This window comes from Bubalus bubalis, chromosome 2 (genome assembly GCF_019923935.1).
Source record: "Bubalus bubalis isolate 160015118507 breed Murrah chromosome 2, NDDB_SH_1, whole genome shotgun sequence".
Classification (NCBI taxonomy): Eukaryota; Metazoa; Chordata; class Mammalia; order Artiodactyla; family Bovidae; genus Bubalus; species Bubalus bubalis.
This window is the reverse complement of record NC_059158.1, coordinates 150,463,992-150,475,479: the sequence shown is the minus strand read 5'-3', so window position 1 is coordinate 150,475,479 and position 11,488 is coordinate 150,463,992. Positions and strand designations below refer to the sequence as shown.

General features: G+C 37.4%; 1 protein-coding gene across 4 annotated transcripts in view; it reads left to right on the top strand.

Annotated features, from left to right (window-relative positions):
* Positions 1 to 1,310: 1,310 nt before the first annotated feature.
* LANCL1 (LanC like 1) overlaps positions 1,311 to 11,488 on the top strand; it is a 49,459-nt gene continuing 39,281 nt past the window's right edge. The window contains exons 1-3 of one of the 4 annotated variants that reach the window (XM_006050010.4): positions 1,311 to 1,365; positions 1,674 to 1,770; positions 5,151 to 5,268. In XM_006050010.4, coding sequence (XP_006050072.1) covers positions 1,690 to 1,770; positions 5,151 to 5,268 — 199 coding nt within the window. In that variant the 5' untranslated portion in view covers positions 1,311 to 1,365; positions 1,674 to 1,689. The other 3 variants (XM_006050008.4, XM_044937760.2, XM_006050009.4) reach the window with 3 other exon arrangements.

Below are 11,488 nucleotides of genomic sequence, written 5' to 3'. Positions count from 1 at the left end.
CATTGGCAGGTGGATTCTTTACCACTGAGCCACCTGGGAAGCCTGACTCCTCTAGTAGTCATGAGTATACATAAATATCACTCTGATTTTAATCGCTCAAAGACTGTGAATAGGATAAACTGATAGTAAGCCTTAAATAATTAAAGAAAAACAACTGAAAATGGCTCTCATTCCATTTCTTTCCTCTTACGAGTTGCTCCTCCACATATTCATCTATTATAATAAGAATAGTTCCAATTTAAGATTCACTGAGGGCTTCTACTAAATTTTCATGAATTTGATGAAGGAGCTAACAAGTGTCCTAGTAGGGCAGTGGTTCAAAAGAACAAACTGAGCCAGAGCAAGGGCAGAAGGAGACTTTGGGATGACAGCCACAGAGGAACAAGCTTAGGCCAAGGTGGGGGTGCGCTGGGGATTGAGCTTCCATAAGAGGTTTGGGGCTAGGGAACTTCATTGAAACATAAGGAAGGAAAGAGAAGAGAAAATGACTATTTTTGATCATTTAACTGAAATTTAAAATTCTCTGAGCAACAGAATAGACCTAATGTGTACCAGGTGGGATTTAAATTTAAATGAAAGCAAAATTTTTCAAATACTAGAGACTGTTAAACATTGAAATTGAATGTTATGAATTGAATGTTATGTCTTGCTCTATCAGACATTGTTATCTTTTTAAAGGGCTTGGGTATACAGTATTATGGTCTAATTTAAACTAAAGGAGCAGATTAAAGTTCTTAAGAGTTGTGATTTGTGCTTTCATGTTATTTTCCTTGAAGTTTTAGCAGCTGCCATGTGACACCTTGCCATTGGCCACTCACATTGACTGAGTGCCTTTGAGGTTAAATTATTATAAATTATCTCCAAAGATCTTTGTCATTAAGAGTGATGATGGTGTTTTATTACATTTTTTGTTTGTTTAAGAAAAAAAAAAAAGCTTGGCAAATCTCTGGAGAGACATAATCCTCCTCAATTTTATTCAGTCCTTCAGTCCTAGCAGTAGGACTATGAATGTGTTCAGAACTCAGTTATCTTCTCTAAATTAAAAAAAAAAAAAAGAAAAAAAAAGAATTCTTGCGAATCATCTGGACTTGAATTAGTTTACTTGATTTTCTTTTTTTAATTTAAAGGAGAATAAGGGTAGGAAACATTGCCCACAGTTGCACATTACTCTAAGATATGTTCCCTCTCCAGCTCTCCGGGAATTAAATCACTAGCCCCACCCTTTAGAAACAACACTTCTGTCTCTTTAATAAACTGAAAATGAGAAGGGGGCGGGCCTCCGGATTGGCGAAGGCTCTGATTGGTCCAGCTGGCAGGAAGTGGGCAGTGAAAGCGTCGCTTCAGTTTTTGTCCGGAGGCGGCGGGGTGAGTGGAGAGGCCGTACAGGGCTTTGGGACCTTGCACGGGCACTTGCTTGAAATCCCGAGTGCGAACGTGGGGTGCAAAACGGAACCCCTTCGTCGCGGTGGGTTGGGAGCCCTGGCAGCCCTTTTGCGGAGGTGCCACACCCTGACGGCTGGGCCGCTGGGGGCCAGGGGTCCACTCGAACCGCCAGGACCGCGCAGTGGCCGAGGGACTGGAAAGAAGGTGTTCCTCGGGCGCTGGCCTCCGCCTTCGCAACGCGGCCTTGGCCCGTATCTCAACGTAGATTCTCTTTTTCCCCTGTTCTGCAGGCTCGTTTCTGGCATCATGGCGCAAAGGGCCTTCCCGAATCCTTATGCTGATTATAACAAATCTCTGGCTGAAGGCTACTTTGATTCTGCTGGGAGGGTGAGTTTGGGAAATATCTGCCTCCATCCCTATCTCCAAACCCCAGTGTTTGGAAAGAAGTTCGATTTTGCCTGAAAGAAAGGGATGACCATCCCTTTTTAAAAAATACATAATTTCAGTATAAACATATAAAATACTTTAAATATATAAAGTACATATGAAAATAGAGCTCTAACATGTTGAACTTATATAAGAAGTTGTTGATAATATTTGTAATAGAAATTGATCATTGAAATAACTTCAGTCATTGATACTTAAATTATAAAAATTGGCAGCTCTGCAATTTACTGTGTGATCTTGCCTTTTTTTTTTTTTTTTTTTATCATTTTTGGTTTGTTTTTTAAGAGAGGTGAGAAATCCTGCTGGCTTTTCACATGCGCAGTGTTACTGTTTTATGATTGAACTGGAGTACCGGCAGGATGAGGACGAGAGTAAACCAGAATGCAATGAAGACATCTTTAAACTGCAGCTGCTAAGAGAGGTTTGGGACAGAGGCCTGAAATCTTTGTCCCATTTCCACTCAACCCCACAACTGGAAAATAAATAAATAAATGAATACATGAAAGTGGTCAGTTAAACTGATGGGCACCTCACAAGTCACTGTAAGCTTACAAAGAGAACCTGGGCTTGAGATTCCAGAGGCCTGTGTTTTCTCATGCCTGTGAACATAATTGTTAAGAGGGTATACACCTACTCGAGAAATCTTAAGTGGGAAGAGTGATCTCTTTAAATGTGCACACATTTTCAGATTTTACCAGCTAATTTCTTCTAGGCTCATGAGCCATACAAAAAGCATTTTGCTTGTGATTGAAGGGCCTTGGAGATTCCATATCGGCCCAATGAACTTTCAGTAATTCTGTTGATTCTTTCCTTAGCATTGTAGTTTAACTTGAGTAGTGCAAGTAGGAGGAATGAAAGAGATGGCAGAGAGTTGTAAGATAGAGGGCTGCCTAAGTGTATATGGAGCTGGAATCAATATGATTCTTTTAAGACCAGAATTAACTGCTGAAACAAAGCTTCTAATCATTACCTTGAAGCCAGATGGCTTCCTTTTGGCTTTTTGGACCTGTGTTCTGACTAGCTCTGCAGATCTTGAAGCTGAACCATTTGTCTTGTCTTGTCTTTTCTTGTCTTGTCTTTTTGGAGGAAGATCTGAAGCTTCATGTTTCTTGGCAAACGGAACAGTTGAGTTTGGATCCTAATGACAGAACCCTTCAATGGAACGTAGCTCGCTGTTTAGGATGTTTATAAATTAAATGCTAAAGTAAATTACAAATTTAAGTCTGTATCTAAGAAAGAAAAATAACAATACTCATAAATTTGAACTCTGGCCCCAAAATAATAGTGTAATTTATTGCCTGACACATGGTTTTTGGACAATCCTCCTCCCACTTCTAAAATTGTTTAATGTTGAACACTAAGGAACAGACCCTGGAGATCTGTCCTCCTTAACTTGTTAATGCGAATATTTCAATAAGAAAGTGCTCTGTTTTCTGGCATCTATTGAAAAAGAGCTTTTAGAAACTCTTCATATTATTGCTAGATTTGAATAATTTTTTGGTCTGCCACAAGCAATCAATATTCTTAGGCAGGTCGCTTTTATTAAATGCAATTATGTGCCAAATAGAAGGTAATGTCCCTTCTTGAGGCTGAGGCATTCTCATTATTCTTGGTCGCTTACAGTAAGGTCAGGCAAGATGATAAATTATCCATGATCTACGAACAGAATATGACATGTTCTTATGTAGATGCACTCTTCTATCTAGTTAAGATTTATAGGCCTTTTATATTAATACTGAAGTATATTTTATCTTACTAAATGTATTTTTAAGGCTTGTTGAAATCTTAACGTCTTGGCAGACATTGTTAAATGATGGGAGTGCGTCTGCCGAACAATGTGGTTTCTTCTTCAGAGTGTGAAATAAGGGATCATAGTGATGCTTTAGAATAAATAACCCAGATATGGTTGATCATCTGATTTGCCTTATCAGAGCTACTCTTAAGTTATCACTAAAATTTAATGTCTTTTATTACCACTAATAATTCTGATACTGCCTTTCCTACATTTTTTTCCTACTGCCTTCCTACATTTTTTAAAAATGCCCTTTTTTAAAAAAATGAGGTTATGATGCCTGCAGGTCATTGTTACATATGTTTTTACCGTCCTTATGTGATGAATGTTTGTACCTTTGTAATGTTCCCCAACATTATTTCACTATTTTACTGCTTGGTGAAATCCAAGTCTGAGAATCAGAGCAGATTACTAAAAATAGAGGTATATATTAAACTGACCTTTTAAGACACTTCATGATTCAATGTATCCAGAACTTTCTAAATGTTTTCCAGTTATTAGAACAAATAACATAACTTTTTGGTAACCCTCACCATTTGCCCTTCACCTATGGTCCTTTATATGGATATCACCAACCCCACACCCCAGTCTTAGTGTGTTTTCAGTCTATATCCAAAATATTTTTATAGACCATTGGATTGCTTAAAATAGTAAAAATGTCAGCATTTAAATCCCTGAATGCGAAGGGTATGAGACCCACGATCTCATTTGGTCCTCAGTGCACCTTTGACATTGGTAGTCAGGTATTATTATCTTGACTTTACAAGGCAGCTGAAGCATAAAGAAGTTACAGGTTGAGCATGGTCACTCAGCTAATAGCAGACAAGGATGTGGCCTGGCTCATTCATTGAGCAATATTTGTGAGGCCCGTAGCCTGCCAGGCACTGTGCTGGGCATGGGTTTTTGTGTCTTGATCCAATGTTCTTTCCACTCTGCTGAAGGCTCCTAATATCTGTGAATTTATTTAGCTTTTCTTATGCTACTTCTACAGTTTTTTTTTTAATGTTTATACATTTTTTTCTAAATGGATTTTTTTTATAAATAATCATCATCATTTTTTAAACAACAGAAGCAATTAGTATTTCTTTAGGGAATTAACATTGCATCTGAATACTGAAAATCCAATTGCTTGAAAACAGCAAATATCTTCTGTTTTATGCTTAGTTTAATAAAATGGTTTTTATTATAAAAAGAAATACTGATTTAAATCATAGATGATTCCTAGTAAATGGAAATTACTGTGATCCTGTTTATCACTGGCAGTATAATATTTGATTAAAATTTTTATGTAAAACATTTAAGTTACATCAAAAATATTTCCTCACTTGAGTAAGAAAATACAGAAGTACTTTTACATTTTGTTAATTCATCCTTGTTGTTTAAGAATAAAGTAATTGTCCCGTTCTCGCAGGCTAAAAAACTGCAGCTTGAAAGGAAATGAAGCACCCTCCTATTTCTAACAGTCTATAGTCTAGGACACCAAGTGGCATATATTTTTTGATACTTGTTTTCCCTTTACTATCTACAGCTGACTCCTGAGTTTTCACAACGCTTGAACAATAAGATTCGAGAGCTTCTTCAGCAAATGGAGAGAGGCCTGAAGTCAGCAGACCCTCGGGATAGCACTGTTTACACTGGCTGGGCAGGTATGAAGTGCTGACTGGGTGCTGGCACAAGCATAGGAGAGGAGAGCTGCCTGGCTTAATGGTACACCCTTAAGTGCTTCCTGCATCTGCTGGTTGAGAATTAAGGAGTGATTGCTTCTGGGGAGAATGCTGTGCTCTCAGCCTAACCTGGTATCTTCTGGATCTTTAACGGTGTCCAGAATTTAGAGCAGAGTAAGCATATTCCTAGAATTCATGCCTGACACAAATTTGGATGTCTTTCGTACTTGGGTGAAAAATTGATGTTCAGTGTTACATAGTTAATTCAGAAACGGAATTTCACTGAGAAGAGTTGGGAAGATTCCCAAAATGCAGTGCATGAAACAGAATTTACCCATGGAAACTAAAACATGTCCAAAATTGTCATTTTTTTTTTTTAAGTTACCATGGAACAGGTGTCTATACAGGAACTCAGGGTAGAGTATAGATTCCATGAACTAATCCTCCAATATAGTCATTGCTCATTGATGTACATTCACTGTTTGGCTGGTCATTGAGAGGTTGAGAAAGTTTGGGAGGAAACTGTACATAGATGTCAAAAAAGTGAGAAAGAGGGAAACCAAAGAAGCAGAGCTGAACTGCAGCTAGCTTACAAATGCAGAGAGCGGGAAGACAGCTTTCTAATCTTGAAGGAAACACAGCTTGGAGACTTAGTGTTTCCCAGTTATTCTGAAAAGAGGATAATAAGGAGGAATAGGTTTTTAGCTTAAGGAGTTTGGATTTGATTTTAAGGCAATGGTGCTTATCATAAAAATGCAGGTTCTTAGGCCTCACAGCAAGATTCTGCTTCAGTAGTCTTGAGCAGGACCCAGGAATCTGCAGTTTACAAGCCTCCATGGTCCTGATGCAGACGGTGATGGTCTTTCTCAGAGCACATTTTGAGAGCTTTTCTAGGAGAGGAATTTACTGTTAACAATAGCAGTCTCTTAGTAATCCTCTGTTATGGCAAGTGATTCTGTTCCTTCTCTTGAGTATGAGAAGGCAGAGAAAATCAGTAAAATTTTAATCTCTCGGGGACATTTAAAGTCAGTATTTTATAAAACAAAAGGAGTGGTCTAGATAGTGTTATTATTAGTTGCTCAGTTATGTCTGACTCTTTGAGACCCCATAGACTATGGCCTGCCAGGCTCCTCTGTCCATAGGATTTTCCAGGCAAGAATACTGGAGGAATTACCATTCCCTTCTCCAGAGGATCTTCCCAAACCAGAGGTCGAACCTGGGTCTCCTGCATCGCAGGCAGATTCTTTACTATCTGAGCTACATGTTGGACCCTCCCTTTTATAGTATAGTGTTATAATTTTTGTGGATTTAGAAGCTTAACACAAGAAATGTTAAGATGAGAATAAAATGAAAGTATTTTGTTTCAAGAGAGACATTATAGCAACAGCTGTCATTTATCGAGTAGCTATACTGTGTTCCAGGAGTGTAGTCATTGGTAAATGAATCTTATTGATTAGCATTACTCTTCTTTATTTAAAATTATGAAGATTTGAACAGAACAGGACAACTGAGACAGATGGTTGGATTTCATTCCATAACTGATTGTTAAAAGAATGACATAAATCTGTAACTCACCTCCTTCAGGTGAGCTTATATAATTATATATCATAAGGTACCTTGCTTTAGGAGCAAAAGAACTGGTGGTTGATTTCAAGTTTGAATTGATCGTTTGACAACATAAGGAAAATCTTCACTATTAGCAGAGCTGGTTGAGAATCAAAGGAAATTAAAATTTCCTTGGAAATAGGAAAAAGAAAAAGTTACTCCAAAGTAGAATGCAAGTTTGTTTAAAATTTTTCTGGCAATATGGAGTTTTTGGCATCATTTTCTTTGAATTGCCTGTGTCTTTCACCTCTTTTATCCTTCAGTATCTGATATTCATTGCTGTCTCCTGAAGGCAGGGGCAAATTGGCATAGTAAACAGTTAAGGATTTCTTCAGTTGCTGGTTATTTTATGATATAGCATAAAGTTTTCTAGATAAATTTGATAATGGCTTTCAAGGCAAGGTTCCTAATGCCTCCTGATCAAGCACTGTTATAAAGCCATTGTTCCCACATAGAATGGATTGTCTCCTCCAGTGTTTTCCTAAGTAAAATGCTTTCCTATGCAAATGTTCCATCTGAACAACATAAAATTTGTTGGGGGAGAAACTAAAGCTGATTCAACCACAGCATATCATAATATCATATTATGTCTTATCAATATCATCTATTCATAATTGCAATTTTATTAGCAAAAATACATTCATGACCATCTTAACACAATAAAAACACTTTGTGTTCTGTCTCAAAGCAGTGTTTACATAATAATGGGTGGCTTTGTATGTTACTTTTGTGCCTCATTTTCTTTCAGAAAGTAACTCTTTTGAGGAAAAGAGGATTATATATTTTTAACTTTGTTCACCAAATTTAGGGTCGTATTTCTATAAACATTATTATTTGCACTTCTTACTAATTTTTCCAAAATAACATTCCTTTGGGAAACACGAATTATAGAAATTTTTAAAAACTTTATTTCCTTCTTCAGCATTCATATCTATTAAATATTTATTATCACATACAGTGAAACTCTTTTCATATAATATGTAGTTTACTTGAGAAACTATGATTGTAATATGATTGTTAAAATTAGAACCTTAAATTTCTATCTTATTTTGTTAAGTTTCATTCCCCAGTAGAAATACGGTCTGCTTTCTGTGCTGATTTGGATAGGATTGTTTTTGGAATAGGATTGGGTTCAGTTTCATATACCCAAAATAATCAAAATTACAGTGGCTCAAACACGGTAACATTTTTTTTCTCTGACATAAGAGCAGAGTCATCGCTTTGCTGAGAAAGGTCTGTGTAGTCAAAGCTATGGTTTTTCCAGTAGTCAAATGTGGATGTGAGAGTTGCATCATAAAGAAAGCTGAGTGCCAAAGAATTGATGCTTTTGAGCTGTGGTGCTGGAGAAGACTCTTGAGAGTCCCTTGGACTGCAAGTAGATCAAACCAATCAATCTTAAAGGAAATCAACCCTGAATATTCATTGAAAGGACTGATGCTGAAGCTCTAATACTTTGGCCACCTGATGCGAAGAGCCAACTCATTGGAAAAGACCCTGATTCTGGGAAAGATGGAGGGCAAGAGGAGAAGAGGGAAGTAAAGGTTGAGATGGTTAGATAGCATCACCGACTCAATGGACATGAGTTTGAGCAAACTCAGGAAGATAGTGAAGGACAGGGAAGCCTGGCATGCTGCAGTCTATGGGGTAGCAAAGAGTCAGACACGACTTAGCAACTGAACAAAACAAAAAAGATGTAAGAGAAAGCCAGAGGGAGGTGGTCCAGAGCTATGGTGATGGCCTCAGGATGTCAAAAGGAACCCAGGCTCATTTCTTTCTTTCCATCATCCCTCAGCCAATCCTTTGGCATGGCCCTTTTTTGGATTTCAGAGAGTCAGACACCACTTAGTGACTCAGCAATAGCTACAACATCCCTAGCTTCTCTCCTTTGACCAAATAGCAACTGAATATCCAGCCATTATATCAGCTTTTCAAGGCTGCAGGGAGGAAAAAGGCAAAGAAAAAATGTATTTCTTTCCTTTAAAATAAGACTTCCAGGAAGTCCTACTCAGCATTTCAATTCTACGTTCTTTGCATTGGGTAGAACTTAGTCACATGGTCATACCCCTTAACAAGGAAGGATGGTGAATGAGTCTAAGCTGGGATCTGTTACTGAAGGAAAGAGGAGCGTGGATTTGGGGTAAGACCTAGCAATCTCTCCTATAAGTTCTGTACAACATGAAAAAGGATCCTTTTTTGTTCCTATGTTTGCACAAGGCATGTAGACAGTAAGACACAATTTTTCTATCTGCAAAAGGCTCTCTAACCTGGCTGTCTAATTTGGGAGAATTTTTATAAGGATAAATTTATCATTAACATGAGTTTGAGTAAGCTCTGAGGGTTGGCAATGGACAGGGAAGCCTGGCATGCTGCAGTCCATGGAGTCACGAAGAGTCCGACTCTTTCTCAGACTGAACTTCTGAACTGAACTGATAAATGTTTGAAATATGCTAAGCAATATTTTGCCTACTCTGTATTTCTAGGGAGATTAATACTTGGATTTTGATCGAAAATTTCTTACTCACAAATTAAGTTCCTTAATTTCTGTAAGTAATAGTCTCTTCATAAAGCCTGCCATAGAAAGGAAGTATTCTAGAAATGCCAAATCATAAATCATTTTTCTAGAGCCAAGTGTAGCTTAAACTTAGAAATGGGGCTCCAGCAGGCTCTAAACACTGAAACATTAGTGGTTTCTCAGCCTGAGTAGACAGCTCTCTGCCTCTCCTTTCCACTTCCTCTCAAAGTCTCACTGGCTTGTCACAGGGTTATGAAGTCCTTAATTTGTTTGTAACATTTATCAATCCACAGTACACCCTGTAGTCATGTATCTGTGTTTCTGGTTCATGACTCCAAAGACAACCACAGGGCTAGGCTGCCCAACTTCATGATACTTCATTCATGCTATGCCTAGATTTGTCTCAGTTGTTCAGCTTGATCTTGAAAGAGTTTCAGTGAAGAGAAAAAGCACCCATATGTTTTTAATGTTACATATGAACTTAAAACTGAAAAACGGGATTCGCATCATTTTTTAATTTTCCAACAAAAATTGAGACTAATAGTGATAGATTACTTTTCTGCTAGAGTACCTCTGTGTGTTGTATGTGCTTTAGAAAACACGATACTGCTTTACTGGTAAGGGTGACATATACAAATTTAAATTGACACTCAAAAGAAGCAGATCATTGCTTTAGAAAGTACTTAACATACACTTTACAAACTTTTACAGCTAAAATTGTCTTGGCTTTTATTTTTAAATAAAAGCAGAGGATATAATATGGTGATGCGAGTGATTAACATAAACTTTTAATAGGATTCAGATATCATTTCTGAAGCCTTTATTTATCCCTGTGGGTTGTCATAGTGCAGTTTTACAAGCTGTATTCTTTGGTGTTTATCTTTTTTTATACACCACAGAGAGGTAATATGCTTTGATCCTTAAGTAGGAAAGAAAGAATAATTTTAAAATCCCATAACTATCTCTTACTGGCAAATGAAGCAATTTTTACCACAAATCCCTCTGGTCTCTTTTTTGCTTATTCAGGAATGAAGTGTTATGAATAATCAATTTTTTCAGTCAGTAATTGAGAGTTAACACATTATTACTATACATTAATGTCCAAAAAACAATTCAGTACTTCAATAATAAAATACATTGATTGAATGAATTTTGGCTCCTAAAGGAATGAGGATCATCAGTATGTAATTTCATGATTATTTGACTGTGGAAAGATAAGAGGAAAAATTAAAATTTGATTCTTGTTAATAAAATGCTAATAGGATTTACATTTGAATGACAGGAGCTGGTGTGTGTGTGTGCACGTATGCCAGTCACTGATGTTATATGCCAGTCTCCACGCAAGTGCTTTGCATTAAATAACGCATCTACATCTCAAAACAACTCCGTGGCATGCATACTATTCATACCCTGATTTTGCAGATGAGAAAACTGAATCAAAGCAAGGCTGAGTACCTTGTTCAAGGTTACACAGCTAGTTAGTGACAAAGATAGAGCCCTGCTCTTTAGTCCCTGAGAGTGTGTGTGTGTGTGTGTGGTGGCGGGAGGCAGGGGGGGGGTTGGAGTTTACTCTCCACTCCTACATTTGGGTTTACTCCATACATTTGATAGGTAAAAAAGTGAAGACCACCAACACATAAGCTAGGAATTGAAGTAATGTGAACCATACCAACATTTTAGAAATGGCTAATGACTAGTCAGTTATAAGTGTTTTAGAAAAAATCAGAATAAGCCCTTCAAAAACATGACAGGAATTTGGAAAGATTGAGGGAATCATGGCTTGTTAGAAAGGCAAGAATAACTACTATTAAAATGTCTATAGAAAAAAGTTATTTGAGACTGGACATAGAGTAAAAACCCTAGAAAGATTTATGGGCATTTGCAGCTAGAAATGTGTAATCTTCGGCTTTGTTCCTTAGAGCGTTCTTCCCCTTTCTAATCCTAAATTAATATATTCAGAGCATGGCTTCAGGATAGAAAATTAACTGGGCCAAAACAGAAGCTTTTCCTTATAATTGCCTGTATTTGAAAAGGCTTGTTGAGGATCCTCTTGTGTAAAACATTACCCATAGTCTGAAAGCAATC